General features: G+C 40.3%; 1 protein-coding gene across 2 annotated transcripts in view; it reads right to left on the reverse strand.

The window, feature by feature from the left end:
• Nucleotides 1-9,430: 9,430 nt before the first annotated feature.
• The window catches only part of ccbe1 (collagen and calcium binding EGF domains 1), a 41,907-nt gene continuing 29,421 nt past the window's right edge, over nt 9,431-21,916 (reverse strand). Inside the window, exons 3-11 of one of the 2 annotated variants that reach the window (XM_029253118.1) lie at nt 20,549-20,601; nt 19,786-19,920; nt 18,299-18,436; nt 17,185-17,291; nt 15,904-16,012; nt 15,673-15,812; nt 13,133-13,168; nt 12,791-12,826; nt 9,431-9,802 (exon numbers count right to left, since the gene is read on the reverse strand). In XM_029253118.1, coding sequence (XP_029108951.1) covers nt 9,557-9,802; nt 12,791-12,826; nt 13,133-13,168; nt 15,673-15,812; nt 15,904-16,012; nt 17,185-17,291; nt 18,299-18,436; nt 19,786-19,920; nt 20,549-20,601 — 1,000 coding nt within the window. In that variant the 3' untranslated portion in view covers nt 9,431-9,556. The remainder of the gene's footprint in view (nt 9,803-12,790; nt 12,827-13,132; nt 13,169-15,672; nt 15,813-15,903; nt 16,013-17,184; nt 17,292-18,298; nt 18,437-19,785; nt 19,921-20,548; nt 20,602-21,916) is intronic. The other variant, XM_029253119.1, reaches the window with a different exon arrangement.

Raw genomic sequence — 21,916 nt, forward strand, 5'->3', positions numbered from 1 at the left:
AATGAGAGGGGGGCGGCACAACATAGTGTAATCACTTAAGAACCACTAGCCATTCAGCCCGGCTAGCCGCACCGGGCCCATTCACCTCCGTCTCCTTTCTGGGTTCTTTTTCAGGGCCAAGTTTTGTTGTGCTGGGAAGACAGGCCTCCCAGGAGTCTCAGAAGGGGAGCTATTCAGGGGCTACCTGTTTACAGCACATAAAGCACTTGGGGCTTGACAATCCTATATTGTTCGCTCAATGCTTCCTTAAACTTAGGCCCCAACAAGAGCGAGCTTTCAGCAGTTTTGGGCAGAATATGTTAAAGGGGTGGCTTTCGCCTCATTAAAATTGAATTTGTACTGTTCTGTAATTACGTGGGAGGGCAACAATGTATTTTTTTCAATGACGGTTTTTTGGGGCAGTTAATTTGGTGCTTGTACTAAATACCTTAAAAGCATTAATTAGTGCGTAGTGAAACCCTAATTTCCTCCATGGAGCTTCTGTCTATTTACTCCCCTCTCTTTCATCCAAGGTTGGATGAGCTGCTCTAATAAAATTACCTCATTAATGTCTTTATTCCATCACAGTAACTCATTCATTCTCTGCCATTAAGCATTAATTTGATGCTGTTTGAGGAAGGAGGAACGTTCACATTTTTTAGTGGGCAGTTCTAAATAATGAGGAATACAGGCGGTGAGATATAATTAGGAACAAGGAGCACTTCAGCAAATGTTTGAAATCTTTTAAGGTTGGCCCCTGTATTCTGTCGATTAATTACTTCCAGATGGGATTTCGCTGAAATTTCTTGCCAACTTTTTTGTCAACCCCGCGAGAAAAAGAGACGTGTTCAGCCCTTTCTTTCGGAGTTCCTTTTAATCTAATGCAAATTATGCCACTTTTCTGAACCTCCAGTGTCGATGATGTCGTTTGAAAATTTCATTGTGGGACAAATGGCTGACATGTAAATAATGTTGTTAGTGCTTAATGAGTCGCGGAGACACGTTCTGGTTAATAGCGGTCATGTGAAGAATAAATAATCAAACAGAAGTTAAATGCAATATACAGTAAATCCAACCAGGGGAAGAGGAAGCAATCTGGAAAAATAATTTTACGCAGTTTAATATGAATCATGATTTGTGTTGTTTTACACATGTGGAAAGTATTGGCAGACAATGGAAGTAGATTTAGGCAGAAAGCATTTTTTTTCAGGTTTTCACAGCTAATTTTCTGAGTACGGCTTTTCCAGTAATACCGAATTTGCCAGCTGAGAAGTTGATCAGATTTTCATGCAAAAAATAATCCTTAAGATTTCAGATACTATTTACAGACCTGTGTTATAAGGCCAAAGTCATGACCAAAATGTGACCAGAACAAAGACTTAAAAATAAAGTGAAACTCTATACTGTCTGATATTTTTAATTGTTATAACTTTTAAAATAATTATTAAAATAATTGTATGTTTCATTCTAAGGTGGGTGCGGTGGCGCAATCGGTTGGACTGGCTCCTGCTCTCCGGTGGGTCTGGTGTTCGAGTCCCACTTGGGGTGCCTTGCGATGGAGTGGCGCCCCATCCTGGGTGTGTCCCCTCCAGCCCTTCACCCTGTGTTGCTGGGTTAGGCTCCGGCTCCTCGCAACCCCATATGGGACAAGTGGTTCAGACGGTGTTTCGTTGTTTGTTTCATTTTAAGTAGTATATAATTGTATAAAAGCTGTTGCTGTGACACGTTTTCATACATCTTAAGTATTTACCCCTTATTACTCCAAAACAGGACAATGCAAAAGAGGTTGCCATAGTCCCAGACCTGTCAGCCACTCTAGGGAATTGAAGAGAGCGCTTGTGCCTGCTCTGTCCAAATGGACAGGCACCACTCCTGATGTGTCAATGGTGTTCGAGCTCTGTCATGAAGGCACACTTCCATTCCGGTAACATTCACAGAAACTGGAAGAGTCTCTGAGTTGAGAAGAGTCTGTAGTTGAGAAGCTGCTGCCATCATCCAGTGCAACAGAGACGGCAAGGCTGGTTTTTAAGAAGGAAGCAATAATGTCATAGCCAGACTAAACCATGTGTAGTCTGCTTTTTTGGTGACTCTGTTGCTGTAACCATCCATAAGAACAATAGGACCAATCTGATACCATAGTCAACTGTACCAGGAGCAGTCCAGCTGTTGACCCTATTTTAGGACTCTTGAACTACCAGGTATCACCCAAGAATTGAACAACAGAGCTTAGTTGACACTGGATCCACCAATTTTTTCATCCTATAGTCCCTGAATTAGCTCTGGTACTGTTCATATTACTGGTGGCTCCAAAGCTGAGCATACAAAGTGATGGGTGACAGAAACTGGTTCTTTCTTCATGCACAATCTTGGTATGCTGCTATCTGAACATGTGTCCAGCTAATGACTTCTTGGTTATGGATTGATTTAACTGTCGTTTTAATCAGTTAGGCTGAATAATAAAGATGGATAAGGAAAAGCAAAGCATCGCATGGTCAAACATGCATGTTTTTGCGACCCACATTTGCGAGGAACAGGACTGAACTGGAATTGTTTAAATGGAATCAACCCAAAACTAACTATGCATAAATGTGTGACTGACTAATTGTAAACACATAACACTATTTCCCATAGAACAAATGCTCTCCATTGATAGTTTGATAATGAGTCAAGGTAAAACAGAAAATCACTAAATTAAGATTACTGAAATTAAGGTAGAACTATTTAACAGAAACATAATAGCAATTTCCAGATTATATTCAGAATTATGAATTTTGTATTGCAGAAAACTTGACAGTTTTTGTCATGTTGCTTTTCTCTTTGCTATACCTACAACTGCATTGCTCTGCCGATAATTATTCTGGCATACCAGTTAAAGGCCCAAAACAGACAAACATGTTAAAACAAAACTTTAGGCAATGTAATCACATAAAATAAATCAATTAAATCAATTATGTATAAAAATATGATCACATTTGAAAAGTGGCATTCTTATATGTGCAATACACTGTACATGAAACACAAAAATAACAAGTAAATGCATATACATCTGGCAAGTTCTGCATGTGCATTTGAGTTTTAAGTGATTACATCAGGACTCTGAACTGATTTTTTTTCAATGGGCCTTAAATCAAAAAGCTGCCAAATGGAGCAGTGAGCAGAGCAGCAAGAAACCCTCCTGTTGTGTTGCCCCTAATTAGTTTAAGTTGCTTGAGCTCCACGTCTTGGAAAAAGACCCTGAACATTATAAGGTCAATAAGCATGCTTTCTGCTGCCATAATTAAGAACTACCTCTGCATTATTAGCAGCTTTTAAGAAGCACGTCTCCTCCACTGCTTCATTTGGCACTTATAATGGATGGATAAGATTTCCTGACAAACGGAGCTTAGCGCAGCAATGGCTTCTCTTAGCAACCACAGAGCAGAAGGCCAGAATGTTGGAGGCCACTGGAATTACTATGTTAACTCTGTATGTGTGAGAAATATATCGCTCTCTATTATTATTACTCATGTTTTCGTGGTTAACAAGCTTTCCTTTTGTATCCTCGCTCTGTAAAACTATTTTGGCTGAAAATATTAAGAGCGAGAATTAGACACTGATGGCAAATAACACACTAATGCGATACAATATAGCTGGAATGCAGATAAACGTGTTAACGTGTTGAATGAAGCTAAATTGTTTTTTTTTTTTACAGGAAAAGGTAGAGTCAGGGCTGGAAGCAAGTGCTAATGGAGAAGAGGAGATAATGCGAATCAGTGCCTTCTGTAACTTGATAAAATTTATTATGGATTTTGAATTTCAGATGTGAATTCAGAGGCAGAGTGAATACACACACACACACACACATTTTCAGAACCGCTTGTCCCATACGGGGTCGCGGGGAACCGGAGCCAACCCGGTAACACAGGGCGTAAGGCCAGAGGGGGAGGGGACACACCCAGGACGGGACGCCAGTCCGTCGCAAGGCACCCCAAGCGGGACTCGAACCCCAGACCCACCGGAGAGCAGGACAGTGGTCCAACCCACTGCGCCACCGCACCCCCGCAGAGTGAATATATTCTGTCATATTTTCAGCTGTTGCTCAGATGTACATTTTTCACATTGACTTTAGAGAGAGGGAGCAGTGCATGAATATTGCAGTGGCAAAAACAAGTATGTCTAAGAGTGAAATGAGCAAACACTATTCATTCTTCCTGGTAGAACCTTCATAAACTCCATTAGTAAAATTTAATTAATTTATGAAAACATAATTTTGGAAAAAATACACAGATTCAGTTAGTTTCTGTGTTTTAAATTGGTTACAGGTACACTTGTTCCATGACAAAGTCCACGGTTGCCATGGTCAATTTCTAGCTCTACTGAGATTCCTGCAAATGGTCTGCATGTCTTCACGTAACTTGACTGTTATAAGAGGTTGAATAATGCAGTTTGCCATGTTCATACAGTGTAGAAGTGTCATGACTTCATCTGTACTTCTAACGACTTGTTTCTTACATTTATTTTTGCCATCTATATTATGTATTGAAGTATTGTGTATCATCTTTACTGTGGTAAAAAGAAAGTAGAACCATGTTTACCCCAACATTTGTCAGGTGACCCTTCAGCAAAGGAACTGCCTGAATAAAAAGGGTTTTTGGTTTGAATCTCTGGTACTGAAGTTGTACTCAAAGCTTTATTTATTAGTTAGTGCACTTCGGATGGGCCAGAGTTTGGCAGCATATTCACGAATCCCCCAAAAGGCATAAGGGCAGCAAATTTTAATTTTATGAACCAGATGACAGTGTCTGAAAAATCTTGTATTGTTTTTATTTAGCATGCCATGTTCAGTGTTATAAAATCATTACGTAGTCATAACTGAATTCAATAATAAAATTCTTGCAACAAAATATTAAACTACATTTACAGCCTTTTATGAAAGCTTAGAAAAAAACATGTAGTCTCATATGCTTTTTAAAATTGTCCGTGATTCGTTGGATTGATGTAGTTTTGCAAGTAAACATTTTCACAAGTCTAAACATGGATTGAATCCTGGACACTATCTTACAGACCTAGAGGAAATATACACTGGAGTTCAAGTGAAAAAAAAATTGTTTCTTTATTGAAAACATTAGTTTGTTAGTGTTGGTCCCCAACACTGTAAACAGAATATGAATTAAGAGGTCTGTAAAAATTTGTCAGAAGGCATGGAGATCAAATTTCTGATTTGACTTCTTCTGTTAACCGTGTTTTCCTATGAAACATAAAATTGACATTTTTCACATGTAAAGTGTTTTCCATATCTAGTTTATATATGTATGTTTCCTCAGTATGAAACAATTGTGACGTGCTAACAGTTCAGTTCGCCAAACCTGTTTTACCTTCTGTTGGAGATAATCTGTCCAACATTTCTCTGGTGCATCTTAATTCAACATGCAAACACCACAGAATAAAATATTACAGCAACCCCCAGAAGGAACTAGCAGAAGCAGGGTTCTAGAAAAGTGCTCTTTATTGAACACATACATGTTTTTTTTTCCCCTTCAACTTCAGTGAGTTAAAGCACTTAAAAACTCTATAAATTAACAAATGTACAGCTTCTTTAATATTGCCCCCATAAAAACAAAGACAAACAAGGAACCACACTACCAAACTTCTATGAAAGTCTCCAGGTCACTCTGAGACCCCTTACTCTAGACAACGGTTAGTAGGTCACCCCTTGAATCCCCCATAATTCCCTAGTGGCAGACTGAGCGTCAGCAACCTGACAGCCAGTCAGAGGGGAACCCGGGACTACAGGAATCCGTGACTACTATCTGTTAACTACTATTTCGTAGTGGAATGGACTCCCACTGTTTACATTAATGTTCACCGCGCGTTAACAATATCATATTATGTGCTGTACCTGTCTGGTGTGAACGATTGTACAAAATTTTCAAAATTTTAAGAAAAAAATCTATTTTTTTAAAAAGGCTTTAAGTTTTATTTATGTCTAAATGATCGAGCAAACAGCGGGGGGTGCAGTGGCGCAGTGGGTTGGACCGCAGTCCTGCTCTCCGGTGGGTCTGGGGTTCAAGTCCTGCTTGGGGTGCCTTGCGGCGGACTGGCGTCCCGTCCTGGGTGTGTCCCCTTCCCCCTCCGGCCTTACGCCCTGTGTTGCCGGGTAGGCTCCGGTTCCCCGTGACCCCGTAAGGGACAAGCGGTTCTGAAAATGTGTGTGTGTGTGTGTGTGTGTGTGTGTGTGATCGAGCAAACAGTATTTCACACCGCCCCCCCAACCCTGTTTCCGAGCCCAATTTCTGCATTTAAAACACTCAATTGCGCCCTCTTGAGCACAGCATTGATTGAAAACTAATGTGGGCGGCTGGGTGGGTTTCAGAACAACTCCTGAACTAGTGGCATCATCTGGTGGTGGGTCGTCAGCATTGTAGTCCTTCTCCTTCGCTGCATGTTCCTGCAAGAACATCTTTTTCCTAAGAGTTAAACCAGTCCACAGGACACATGTGAGGTGAAATAGACTCTTGGAGCTGATTTAATTGAGTTGCTTTTGCTGTGTCCTAAGCGCAATGTGTAGAAGAATTTGCACCTCCTCTGTATGAACTCAACTTAGTAATAAGCTATTCTGCTTTGCTGAAACTTTCACGTTTTAACAAACTTCACTTCTCTTACCTTTATTTGTTTGGCTTACATTTTTTCTACAAAGGAATTTGGCATTTATAGAGCTAGGTAATTTTTTTTTTTTACTGGAGTAATTTGGGGTAAGTACCTTGCTCAAGGGTATTACAGCCAGAATAAAACAACCTTTGGATCCAGAGGCAGGAAAGCTATATATATCGATTATACACACACACACACACATTTTCAGAACCGCTTGTCCCTTACGGGGTCACGGGGAACCGGAGCCTAACCCGGCAACACAGGGCGTAAGGCCGGAGGGGGAAGGGGACACACCCAGGACGGGACGCCAGTCCGCCACAAGGCACCCCAAGCAGGACTCGAACCCCAGACCCACCGGAGAGCAGGACTGCAGTCCAACCCACTGCGCCACCGCACCCCCTTATATCGATTATAATAAATCAAAATATATTTGATATGATATAATGAAGTTATATTTGAATATAACTTTTTGATTAAAATAGTATTTGTTTTAAAATAGCTCCTGTTGTTTTCCAACAAGCCAGATCAATTTATTTATCTACCCATATGCATAAACTGAACAGGGTTACAGTGACTCAGAGCATATCCTGGAAGCACTGGGTAACAGGCTGAAGATTATCTTCATTTAGTCACTTAACTGATGCTTATATTGTTGAGATACTTGTAATTAAGTACCTACTCATACAGATATGGTAATTAATAGCAAGTAACCTCATGAAGAGTTAGAGATGGGAATCAAACCTATGGTCCTTAGGACCAAAGGAAGAAGCACTAACCACTACACTACCAGCTCTTCCTTGGCTGCTTGTTTGCTTTCTTGCTTGTTTGTTTGTTTCTTAAAGGGGTCTGTAATAGGGAAAATGACAACATCTGATCTGAAGGAAAACACACTTACACACACCATCTGAAACTACTTGTCCTATACGGGGTCATGGTGAACTGGAGCCTAACCCGGCAGCACAGGGGGAGGGGCTACAGGGGAAGGGGACGCACCCAGGACAGGATGCCAATCCGTTGCAAGGGGGACTCAAACCCCAGACCCACCAGAGAGCAGGACCTGGTCCAACCCACTGCACCCCTTTACCCCCCCATCCCCCCCAAAACACACACCAACCCAACCCAACCAGCTTCAGTTCAATTCAGGAGCAATTTTTTGTCTTTTATCTCCTTACACAGCTTGTTTGTCTTCAGGGTGACTGAGATGTATTTTTACAGAGGACATTAATATCCAGATATTTACTATACTCATGAATGTTGGAGGCTGTGGTGACGCAGCAGGCTTCACTGGGTCCCGGGGTCTGGGGTTCAAGCCCTGCTTGGGGTGCCTTGCGACAGACTGACATCCTGTCCTGGGTGTGTCCCCATCCCGTCCCCATCCCGTCCCCTTCCTCTCCAGTCTTGCACCCTGTTGCTGGGTTAGGCTCCAGTTTGCCACGACCCTGCTCGGGACAAGCGGTTTCAGACAGTGCGTGTGCAACTTGAGAATTATAGAAAATAAATGTGAGACAGATTTGGAAGAGTCAGTGCTGAATGTGTGACCAGTTGCAGTAATGAACAAGCTTTTATTGAAAACATTAACTAACTATCATTTGTTACAGACTGCTGGGTTTTAGAATTCATGCATTTTGTTGTTTTGTGCCTTACTTATTGATAGTATTGACAATTCTTCAGCAGAAAATAATGAAATCACACATAGCATGAACTAATTACAATAAATATTGAAATAAGTTCAATACAATTCAGCAGAATTTTTTCAGTTGCATTTTCCAAATACACAAAACTCCATTAACTTCAGAACATTCTATGGTCATTTTATCACATTATACTCAGTTGATTGTGGTGCTATTTCCTTACCGCAAGCAGTTTGCCGTCTTCCGTTTACTGAAATACTCACAGGTAAGTTACTATTAATGTGTTTAATACGTGGCTCTGGCATTACACATCAGTACACCAGATGCTTATCTGAAAGGAACTAAAAAGTAAATAATGGAACACATTTCTTGGATGTTTTTCTGCAAAGCAAAACAACTTTCAGTGATTATTAACTAGTGTTTACATAGCTGACACTTTTTGCCCAAGGTTACATACAATGCTGGATACACTGTGCTGAAGTTCCTATGATTTTTCACCCATGTAGATGTCACAACATTGCAACACACACTAAATGCAGTTTGTAATCACGAGTCATCTTTGGACTGTGAGAGGAAACAAGAGCAAACCCACGTGAACATGTACACCTGAGCCAGATTCAAACTTATGTCCTAATACACATCCCAGGCACTCCTTTCTTCCTGAATTACATGTGCACTTATTCCATTAGAAGGCACTTTTCTTCAAAGTGATGTACAGTTCAGAGTACAGAAAGGTGCATTTTGCCAGCAGAGCGAGAGCAACTCAGGCATAGCAGAGGTACTATAGAACTCATGGGAACGTGCCTCTAACTGGTAATATTCAGTCCATTTTTGGATCCATATCCACTACACTGTCCGCTGCTGTCTCTTTTTTTGCATATAGTTAATTTCAAAAACAGAAAATTATTGCCTGAATTATATTCTCTTTATATCATACATCTTGAGACTTACCTGGGGACATACTCAGTAATGTAACTGATCACCAGATTTTAAGAGAACTTCTTATTAGACCTTGGTAAGTGCCAGTGTGTTCCGCTGAAGAATAAAACTGAAATAAAGGCAGAGTCTTGAAAAACATTTATTTGTCTGTTAAACATATTTGCAATTAGAGAACAATATAATCATGAATATTTACACCTATTTATATTATAAAAATAAAGATTTCATGACAAAACTATTTTGGATGTGGTTTTAAATACAATATACTGAGAAAATCCAATATTTACAATAAAAAAGATTATTTTTTTTTGGTAAAAATCATATTGTAATGTGACTAAAAAGTCCCACATTTTCCAGTCACAATCAATCAGCATTGCTCATGGATTGTTTATCATGTGTTCTGTTTTCCTCTTCGGGTCCTTGGTCGGCCCAGGCTGCCTGTAGTCCTCTCCTGACCCTAGATCCATGGTGTCCTGACTCTCCCTCCAGCTCTCTGGATCCACAGGAAATTCCTCCCCGGATGGGAGCATTTGGTGGCCAAAGACTTTGTTCTGGAGCTCAGCAATGTCATTGCGAATGTCGGCCATCAGCAGTAGCAGGAAGTCGAAGGAGCCTGGTGGACCCTGGGTGGATGGGTTGGATAAGATTATATCACAGGTTTATGATTTATTATTTGTTTATTTCGCATATCTCATTTGAACCTTAATTCCATATTGTGTTTGTAAACTGAGTGCAAGTGTATTTTTAGCGAGATTTCACAGGCAAATGATGAGACATTGAACTACCTTCTCACCCCAGGCAATCACACTGCTTTAAGCCTTCATTGTTGTGCGTGCCTTTGAGGGGTGGACATGAAAAAGTATAGCATTTCAAAAACAGAGCAGAACTTGCTCTGAAAGGCAGCGGGGAACATACATGTTTACTGCTACATATGAGACTGAAAAAGGCTTGATGATTATGGGATGACAAGTAGAGGTGTCATGCTGGTGCATCACAGCAGGGTTGTACAGTTCAGAGACATTCCAGCTTTTCCTGCTCATGCAGACCAAGACCTGGTCTGAGTACGTCTTAACTGAAATCTTTTCAGTTATAGATTCTTAAGCTATCTAGAGTAAATCTGAAGCTTAACTTTTATGGCCCTTCGGAATAAACAATGCAGCCTTGATGATTAGTTATGGATCTGACAGTCCATTGAATATTGTGAGGTGACCAATATTAATTGGAGAGCTCAAGAACATGAAAAAGCAACATTTAAAATATTGTGAACTTTATAGTTATGGTTTAAATTCCTTTCAGTGCTTTCTATTTTTTATTACTTGAATATATTCTGTATTCGAAAGCTGTTAGGAGTTCTGTAGAGGTGTGGTAATGTGGCGTGGCAGGCTTGACCGAGTCCTGCTCTCTACTGGGTGTGGGGTTCGAGTCCTGCTTGGGGTGACTTGTGATGGACTGGTGTCCTGTCCTGGGTGTGTCCCCTCCAGCCCTGTTCCCTGCGTTGCCGGTTTAGGCTCCAGCTCACAACGACCCTGCCTGGGACAAGTGGTTTCAATGCGTGTGTGTGAATTCTGCTGAAAAGAGAGACAATGTGTTCCCTGTAATGGATGACCACCTGAAGTCTAAGTAATGTTTAAATATGTTGAGTTTTTACTTGGGCCAGATGCCACTGAAGGATCCAGAGTGTTTTCCTTCATACAGCAGAACATTCCGTTTATTTTTTGAATGTTCATGAAGAATGAACCCTCATTCATTTATCACTCAGTTGCAGGATCAGTGTATTTCACGTAGATCCCAAGAGCGACAGACCAATTATAGTGACACATTTCATCCATCATTTTGAGCATTATATAAACAAAAAATGTATATTAGAACTACAGGGTATTTTAATACAGTGGTATTTGCAAAAAGACTAATTGGAGAACGAATGCCAAAAAGGTAGAGAGGAAAGTTATGTCACATCCAGCTGTTAAGGATATGTACAGTATGTTTGAGAATTGAAGACCTGCAGAATGAAGCACTCGTTTCTCTTCTCTTTCATGAATCATCACCATTCTGTTTCTCTTTGAAACAATTCCTTGCAGTATTTTATATTATCGTTGTTAATTTCACAAAACTACAGTGCATGGTTAGAACAGAAATCAGTCGAAAATAGGTTAGAGAAATCTACATGTTTATATGCTTCATAGGATGACTGTACAGGGTATTGAAGTATATAGTGTCATTTTTACAATAGCTTTCAATTCTATTATCTCTTACTCGGTTGTCCATACCAGACTGTATCCAGGCTACGGTTGGTACAAAATGCTGCTCTGAGAACTCTAGACTCTAGAACTAGGAAGTATGACCATAAAACAGCGGTAGTGAAATCGCTGCACTGGCTCCCGGTTACACTTTGAGTCGATTATAAAATCCTACTTTTGACCTATAAGGCAATACATGGCATTGCTCCAGCTAACCCTTGTGAGATTATTGATTCTTATATTCCAGGACGATATCTTCGTTCATTGGATGCGGGTTACCTTAAAGTACCTGTGATCAATAAGACCTCAGTAGGAGGGCACACCTTTAGCTATAGAGAGCCTAAACTGTGGAAAAGTCTACCAGTTACTGTCAGAAATTCCCCATCTGTCTCAGTCTTCAAACCCAGACTGAGGACTGACATGTTCACTCGGGCATATCACCACAAAATGTAATTCCATTTAGCTGTGTTCCTGTTTTTCCCACCTCTGTACCAAAACATATTAAACTTACTTCTTTAAGTTATAAATTACTAACAGCTTCTTCTTGTTGAGCATTGTTTCCCTACAATAAGACCTGAGGAGGCCGGCCGACCGTTACAGAAGCACCCCATGCTGACTGACGATGATGAGCAACCGCCATGATGGACGAGACGTACCTTAGTGAACTGGGAAATCAAGCTACCATACAGCAACAATGTTATTATTCACTTTAAACTGACATAGAAATCTTATTTAATCTAGAATGCCCAGGAGGGGTGGGCAGTCACTGGCACTTGGACCCCCAGAGGTTTTTTCTCCCTTCGACTTTCAGTTGGGAGTTTTTGTTCCTTTCCTTCGTGGCCAGTAGGCATACTTATAGCTCTATAAAGCATTGATAATGTATTACACTAGTCTATAGTCCACTGTCTTCTTTGTTCCTTTGTCTGATGTATTTGTTTCTCTGCTTTATGCCTGTATTCAAGCGCTCTGTGTCACTGTCAGAAGAGCGCTCTATAAAAATAAATTGAATTGAATTGAATATATCTCTGTTTTGCCATATATGAAAGCCATGCATCTATAGAGGTGAATGAAAGGGGACCCGAGACCTCAGTGTGTCACGCAGTTTATAATTATTTAATTAAAATTATTCTCTTAAGATGCCGGGGGTGTGGTGGCGCAGTGGGTTGGATCACGGTCCTGCTTTCTGGTGGGTCTGGGGTTCGAGTCCTGCTTGGGGTGCCTTGTGACAGACTGGCGTCCCGTCCTGGGTGTGTTCCCTCCTCCTCCGGCCTTACGCCCTGTGTTACCGGGTAGGCTCCGGTTCCCCGCGACCCCGTATGGGACGAGCGGTTCTGAAAATGCGTGCGTGTGTATTCTCTTAAGACATTTTCTTACTGGGGGTCCAGGAAGTCCAGGAGTTCCTTTCTCTCCCTGGAAAAAATATGGATAGGTTAATAAAAAAAGGCCATTTGGATGTGTCATAATTTATACCACATTATATGGAAAAAGTCTCCTAGGACCAAATTTATTTATTCATTTACTCTTTGTAAATAAAGGAAAACATATTATTTATCATATAGACCAAATTAACATTTCCAATCAAGTAAATTCAGCATTTATGAAACAAAACATTTACTCTGACTTCGGCATCGGCCAAAAAGAATAAATATAAATGTAAATGAAAACATTGGACTAAGATAAACAAAAGATCATTATAAAAGTGCTTAAAATATGTACCTTCATGCCATCTCTTCCAGGGGCTCCAGGGGATCCCTGATAGAGGCAGAAACATAAAAAGTCACACACCATATCTGGAGAGTTAGTTTTTTCAAAATCACATGGGTACGGTACAGATGTTCCTGAAGATTTTCTAGTTAACTCATTCACTCTCTATAACCGTTTATCCTAAAACAAGGTCATGGCAGTTCAGAGTCTATCCCGGAAGCACATCACTAGATCAGACAGGGTAAACCCCCGATGGAACATCAGTCTACTGCATGGAAGCCAGACACAATTATGTTCAGATTCGCACATCATGGGCAATTTACTGTCACTCATTCATCTAAAACACATGTCTTTGAACTGTGGAAGGAATCTGTAGCACCTGGAGAAAAACCACTTGAACAAGGGGTGAATATGCAAAGTAGAGGAGCATGGAAGTATGGTAAACTATTAAATGGGTTGATGCTGCAAGGAAGGAGGCCGTGATATCAGCAAAGTCTTCTAAGATCTTCTTAGATCATGCCACAGTATTCATACAGGTTAGGCTCAGGTAAACTAAACTGATCAGGTGTCTTGTCTTTGCATAGGAATGAAGTCTCCAAACTTCTGTCGTGGAAGTTTAATCTTTGATCACTTATGCTGGTACAGATTTTTATATGGTTGATTTTAATTGCCCTTATTGACTTTAAGATTAGTTTTGCACATATCTGGACAATCACCTCAGCATTCTAGCCTCGGCTGACTGAACACTAACTTTTCTTTTAATTGTATGTATAGCGGTAGAATGGTCACCCTGGATGGCCAATAGGTTAGCCGTGGAATCACAGAAGTTTCTTTTTTCATTAATAACATTGACTCTTTCTCTCGCTCTCTCTCTCTCTCTCTCTCTCTCTCTCTCTCTCTATATATATATATATATATATATATATATATATATACATATATATAATAGAGAGAGCACCTTTTTTGCCTCCTGGCTTTTTACAGACAAGTTGAAATGTTCCTCTGCACTATATACATAAAAAAACAAATTACATTGCATACATTTATTTGTTCAGCTGACACTTTTCTCCAGCACCACTTGCAACATTGATCTACTTACAATTACTTACCCATTTACACAGCTGGGTAATTTTACTGGAGCAATTTATGGTAAGTACCTTGCTCATGGATACTACAACCAGAGGTGAGAGTTGAACCAGCAGCCTTTGGGTCCAACAGCAGCAGGTCTAACCACTACATTACCAGCTGTCTGAAATTACAAAATGAAAATGAAATCTTCTTTAACCCCGTTGGATATGTTACAGGGAGACTCGGGGGGTGCGGTGGGTTTGGCCGGGTCCCGCTCTCTGGCAGCTCTGGGGTCCAAGTCCTGCTTGGGGTGCCTTGTGATGGACTGGCATCCCGTCCTGGGTGTGTCCTTTGCACCCTGCGTTGCTGGGTTAGGCTCCAGTTTGCCGCGACCCCACTTGGGACAAGCGGTTTCAGAAAGTGCGTGTGGATACGTTACATACATCCATCCAACACTCAGAAATTTCAGGTGATGGTTAATTTAATATTTTTCTCCTCAGATCATTTCATGATATTAATAAAAATAAGAATATTTCTGGAATTTAAATAGACTTGCTCACTGTAGGTAATAAGTTATTGACTCGTTCAGCATTTCCTCTGGTTAAATCCTTTACATTGTATACCTCAAAGAGCTTGAAATTGTGAATCCATGTAGTTGGGTTTTTATGAAACACACTACTCCTTATGTGCTCCTTTCACGCTATTGTGCAATGACAGAGGTGGCACTTATGCTTTTTGGTAAATGTAGCCACTCTTCAGAGATAAATCATACTCAGTGGAGTTCAAATCCAGAACGTGGCTTGTGTTAGCAATTTTGTCTGTGGTTCTAGTTTCCTAGCAGATGCAGTGAACTCCCACAACACACAACCCCAACCCCCCATCCAACCCCTCTCCAACCTCTCTCTAGTCCCCAACCCCCCCACAGAACACAGCTGTGGGGCGAAAAAATCACGAGGATAGTCAGGACAAATGTCACCCCTACAGGACAAACCAGGTAACACATTTCAGCATAATTTAACACAGCAGGCCCCAGTCGGTTCTGGAACAATACCGTGAAGGACCTTTCTAGTTCTTTTTACACCCCTAGAGAGGGAAGATTAAAAACAAAACTAGAAACATTAAGTTTTCCTCAAATACTTTACTGTAATATTAAACATCTGTCCATTGAGGATGTTTATGACAAAAAAATGCTAACATGTGATACATTTTATAATCCAAATAACGTCACTACTTCAGACCGTAACTGTCACCAGGATGGGAGATTTAGAAAACGGATAAAGGGATGGATGAGCGGATTTATTAAAAATAAATTTTAAAAACGTGTTATGTGCACCACAGAACAATTACTTGACTGCAGACTGCAATTCTATGTAGCCTAGACCGAGAGCTTTTTGAGAAATATTTTTTGATATCCCCAATAAGAAAAAATTCTCCTTGATGGACAATGGACTATTTATGTCATTAGGCTTTGCATTCATACCAACCATTGGGCCACGTCGGCCTTGCTTTATGTGTGACAAATCGGGAGACGGACCAACAGGGCCCATGAGTCCCCTTGGGCCTGGAGGACCCGGTGGCCCCACCTGTCCTGGATGTCCAGGGGAACCCTTTGGCCCTGGGTTCCCTGAAAAAGAGCAAGGAGAGTGCAAGGGAATAATATTAAGCAGGAGTAAAGAGTTCTGATTTGGAGAAGCTGGGCTTTTGCCACATTTTACCTGGTGGGCCAGGCTGTCCAGGAGGTCCAGGCAGGTATGAGTGTGAGGTCAGCATCTTCTCGCTGGTCATTTGCTTACTTATCTCAGCGTTGTTGGGCAACATAGCGATCTGGAAAGGCAGCATGGTGTTTAGTACTTTATGAATGTTTAATTTAATTCTACTGCAATTCAAACACTGTTTGAAACGGCTAAAGGAATCCCTGTAGTGTTCAATAGTTAGTCTTTTGTTGCCTGATCTATTATCTAACAAAGCAAAAGCAAATTTTAAACTTTAAAAGTGGAAAATAGATGTAAAATTTAAAACAGATCTCTCAAAAGAGTAAAACTGATCCGATAAAAATAACTGCAATGGGTTAACTCTAAAGAGAAAATAAACGAAAAAGGAAATGTAATGCTTTACTCTTTTATAATAGACAGTTACTCTGGATGTACAAAAGTTGAGGCTCTTGCACAATCTTAAGTGTGCATTCTTTTAAGATGTGCAAGTGATTAATACCACCTTGGTATTAATTCATCTGGTATTTTGTAATGATTTGTTCTCTGTCTGGATTCATCCAGAGATTTCATCAATGACTACACTCTGTAAACACTATTATTTTTTTGTTTTTTCGTGTAATATATTTTGTGTGATGAAATATTTATTTAATTCTAAACTCACAAAGGAGCAGCTGGGTAATATAATAATTATTTTGGAATTTCCCAGCAGGGATTAATAACATATTACCCTATCCTACCCTGTTAACAGTTGAGCATCCACTAGTTTAAGCATGAGCATATCTAAGATTTGAAACAGCAACAGGGCAAAAACAATGTCCATTCTTAGGTGACTATGCCAGTCATTTTGTTGTGTGACAGGTTATTATTATTATTATTACTAAAAAACAACTTGTTCTTTTTTCCTTCTGCAAAACCTGTACCAAACACTGAAAATAATATAACAAGCTATACTGAAATTTCTTATGTCACAATTTCTCACCGATGGACATAGTTTAACCTTCATCAGTACATGTGTACCACACCTGGGTTTTACCTGACTTTAGCATTTTTATTAAGAATGTGAAGTCAAAAACTAGATTTACTTCTTTCACTTTTATCATTTTATGAACATGGGAGTGCACCTAGGGAGACCCGTAAAAAGTGACTCCATGTCACTCCTAACATTTTGCCTGTCGAAAACCAAAAAAAGGTCTATAAAATAAAAAGTTAAATGAACAGTGTTATACATGCTTAAAGCCAGCTGACATGTAATCCTGGTAGCACATTTTAACAGATCTCCAACACCTTTTGCTTGAGCTGAATAACTGCCATCTTGATCTGACGAAAGTCTTCGCATGTGGCCGAACACGTGCCGGCATTCATCACGTTGTCTGACTTTTGAAAGTAACTCACTGCAGGTGCGAAAAAACAAGTACAGCATATTATTCCCATTCATAACAGAACATTCAGTTGTCTACTACATACTATATGAAATCTTCAGCATGTCGCTCAAGCAATGGACTCAGCTGCCAACTGTTATGTTTTCCGTATGGTTAACTCGAGGTGTGTGGTAGACAGATATTAAAGCATCATTTTTAAAAGCTTGCATTGTGTTGACACATCACACATTCCCGACAGGCTTGGGGCATTGGATGGATGCCTTCTTCAAGAGCGCCTTAAGGCCACGCCAAAAAATATCTATAATTTCCAAACGCATTTTGTGCAAAGCACCGAAGCTCTGAGCATGACAAGCATGCCATTTTGGGAGGGATGAAAAAGGCACGTTTTCTAATATGTGCACTTTAAGCTGCCTGCTTCTTTTCACTCAGTGGGCTGCCGCCTCCATTCGGTGACATAGCAATGTTGGAAAAGAGCTCTATTTACCAGGTTCCACCTGCAGCCCTGCAGGCTCCTGGCTGCCTGCAGCTGTTACCGAGAGCAATGAGAGGGTGAGAACACCAGGCTTTCACTCACCCAAAGTATCACAGGACAGTTTGAATTTCCTACTCCTCTTTCTTATGCAGAAACCTTTATACAGTTATATATCCTGGAAGCAAAATTTCTCCTCTGGATTTTACCGAATTACTAAACAGTTACGTTGGCTCATGAACGGCGTTTAATCGTTTAAATATGATCATTTCCCTTTCATGCTGCAGCTGACTTTCCTTTTTGGGGATATAGCGAGCGTAAATCACAACATGCAATCTGTGCTCATTGACTGCACATGTATTCATACATTGAGTAAAGAGGCTGATGTGAATAAGGTATTAAAACCAAGTCAAAATGAGTTTTCTGTGATGTTTGCAAGGTTTGTTTTATGTTTAACAGAAGCCCGAGCAGTCGATGCCGACTGCTGTGTACGATATGTCCAGCCCATCTGTTAAATAAATCCGTGAAAGCGTATTCGAAGTGTACTGACCTTGTTCTCCCTTTGTACACGTTTTACCATCATCCTCCAGGAAGTGCCCTTTCTCACACTCACATCTGTAACTCCCTGGGGTGTTTATGCAGATTTGAGAACACACTGTCTTGTTTTTATTGGCACATTCATCTATGTCTACATGGTGGAGTGCGAGAGACAGAAAAGACACATTCATTCACCAGGTGAGATCAAATCTTCCTGCAAAACACTGCACACATTGGAGTCTTACTAACTGAAACACGTTTTGAAGGCAGAAAGGAAAATACTTTTGAAAATACCCAACTATATAAATCAGCAAGTGACTCCGGTTAAAACATCAGGGAGGTAGTAAATTAATATCATGATAATGATGTAATTTTAATTGCAATACTTTGTGGATCAGCATGTTTTAGCTATGTGTACTCTTTCACACTTTGGATTAAGGTTTTGATGGACAGATGTATCGTAACTATGCGAAAGAATTACATAACTGTTAAAAAGTATGAAGCATCAAATGGGACTATATTTAAAGGCATGTTTGGTCGCATTAATTTTCTTTGATCACAACATTTTTACTCACTGACTCACTTTCATTAACCGCTTGTCCTTGTCAGGGTTGTGGTAGTCCAGAGCCTATCCCAGAACCACTGGGAGCTGGGTTAATAGGGGTACACCCTGGATGGGATGCCAGTCCATCGTAGAGTAGCCAAACACACACATTTACACACACTAAGGGAAATTCTGAATCACCAATTAACCTGAAACACATTTCTTTTGACTGCGTAAGGAAACTGGAGCATCCGGAGGAAACCCATACAGGTACAGGGAGAACGTGCAAACTCCTCACACACTGAACCTAAAACTACTGCCACTAAAACTAGAATGGGTTCGTATGTGTGCATTCTCTTTCGTGATGTGGGGAAATACATGAGTGATGTCAGAGGCACCGCGATACACTCCTTCCTGACACAAAAGGAATACACAACCGCATATTTCAGTTCTTTAGTACCCATGTAATCATGTTTCCTTTCTATTAATCGAGAGATTTATCTTCTGTGTGTTATGCATTTTATTTTTATGAATCATTCAGTTATGTACTCAACATTATACAGTACCTGTAGTTTAATGTTCATAGTGATTACCATTGTCAAAAAATGCAACGTTACAAAATGGTCAACAAATTTACAAAACAATTGCACAGGGAGACTCTGAAAGTCACCTTGAACAAAGGTATCAACTAAATAATCATGAGAATAGTAAAATAGAACTGCCTAATTGGGTTCTGATGGACTGGCCTCAGGCTCAATGATTCCGGGAGAGGCTCTGGACCACTACAACCCTGCAGGAGAGCAGCTCTTCATAGTGGGTGGATGGATGCATGGATGGATGGATGGATGGATGGGTGGGTGGGTGGGTGGATGGATGGGTGGCTCAGCTGTTTGTGTATTTATATCCAGGTGCAGTTGGTGGAACCTTTTCACTGTAACTGCAGCGCTCAGTCTCACCGAGGCAATAAGGCTTCTGCCGGTTACGGTGGCGCTCCCTGTCGTAGCGATAGCCGGCATAGCAGGTACACACCACCCGTCCAAAGTGGTCAGTGCACTGCTGTTCACAAGGAGCTCCTGAGCACACATCATAATCTGGAAAATGTAAATATACATAGTCATGCACTAATATTAGCAATAGGTCATAGCCTTTATGGCAGTTGAGGAGCTGTTAACGTTTATTTGTTTAAGGTGACACGTTTTTCCAAAGCAACCTACAATGTCAAACCACCTATAGTTATGCATCCATTTATACAACTGGGCAATTTTACAGTAAATACCTTCCTCTAGGAAAATACAGCTAGAGGTGGGATATAAACCTGCAACCTTTAGGTCCAAAGGCAGCAGCTCTGAGCACAATGTTACCAGTTGTCCCAAACTAAGACTGCTCGCAAACTAAGATTTGCCAGGATTAAAAATCAGAGTTGCTGCAGATTCCGACAATGACCTTTCAGTTAGGAGAGAAAAGAGAATCGTCAACCTTTCAATGCGTCGGAAGTGAGCGCTTAACCTTTAACCTTACCACAGATTCACAGGTGAGACTGTCAGCTGTGTGATTAAATGCTTTGAAAAGTGATTTAGTGTAAGAATAGTTTAAGTAATGGAGTGAGCACTAATATTAAATTGACAAAAAAAAAAACAAAAACTAATTTTACCCCCCCAAAAAAATCTGTAGAAGCCATGTTTGCACAAAATACAATAAGTCTATGAAAACAACACATACCTTCTGGGATACACTGTCCAAGAACAAATTTAAAACCTTCACAACATCTTGTTCTGTAAAGAAAAGAAGATATTGTTATAAGTAAGAATTACGATCTCTTAACATGGTTAATTAATTACGAGTGTGGAACGTTTTTTCAACCAAATCAAAAACATGTGATCATAAAATCACTCAAATAGAAGCAGTTGCCAGGATTTGGTGCTTTTTCTGGCCTGCGACGGTGGATTCTCTTCAGATGTGCTTCGTTTCATTGCTCCATGCTACAAGTCTCCGAAGACCAGCAACCATGGATACTGGATCAGACCTTTTCCCTGCTCTTTGTACTTTTAAGCTCAAGTTGCCCCACAGACTTTACTTTGGAAGCCTTACAATACCTGTAAATACTGTATATCGACCTCAACAACCTCTTTCAAGATGAGTGCGATGGAAAGATTTCCGTACAAAAAATGCCTGGTGTACCATCACTGAAATACATACGAGTGAAATAAAAGAAGTTTTAATATGAACTATAATAGTTTTTAATCAGCCCAAAGGTTCCCCTGTATCTATACCTTAGTAGACAAACCAAGAACATGTTAAAAATACAAATAAAGAACAACTTTCAGATTCTGTGATACTTTTACTGGCAAATTATTTCTTTCTGTAAAAAATTAAATATTTTTTTCTTAACATGTTAGAATATACATCTTATTGCTGAATATTTTACCAGGTCTCTTCTAGCACTTGGAGCAACAGCCTGCCACAGTAAGCGAACCTTTTCTTTTCAATTCCCTCAAATCAGAGCCGACTAGAGGACTCTGCAAAGCTCCATCCTGTGTTTGGGTTACTATGTGGCCCGTGCATGAAAGGAGAAAAAACACTCTTAAATGCGGCACCAACACCATGCAATTTAGGCTTGGATTTGTTCCCAGTACCTAATTGAGGCAGTGAGTTTAATTTAGTGGCGAACAACTGTTCCAACCCCTACGAACAACAGAGAAGCATATTTGCATAGGCATTTTATGAACAGAACGATTGGGACTTTCTAATATTAAAATAGCAGCAGACAAGATTTCCAGGTCATTACTGAAACATGGTATTTGTTCCATTCTATTTATCTCATGCTTTTCTCCAAAGCAACATTTAATGTTAAGGTACTGACACTCATTTACCTATTTATACAGCTGAGTAACTCTACCGTATGTACCTTGCGCAAGGGTATTACAGCAGGAGGTAGGAATTAAACCTGTGACCTTTAAGGGCCAAAGGCAATAGTGCTAACTACTACACCTCAAGCTCTCTAGTGCACTTAGTGAGCACTACTGAGGTACTCAATATGGTGAGAGCATCAGTGCATTGGTAAGGTTGAGTTCTTGTATTAGCCACACA

The sequence above is a fragment of the Scleropages formosus genome, chromosome 6 (assembly GCF_900964775.1).
Source record: "Scleropages formosus chromosome 6, fSclFor1.1, whole genome shotgun sequence".
NCBI classification, from domain to species: Eukaryota; Metazoa; Chordata; class Actinopteri; order Osteoglossiformes; family Osteoglossidae; genus Scleropages; species Scleropages formosus.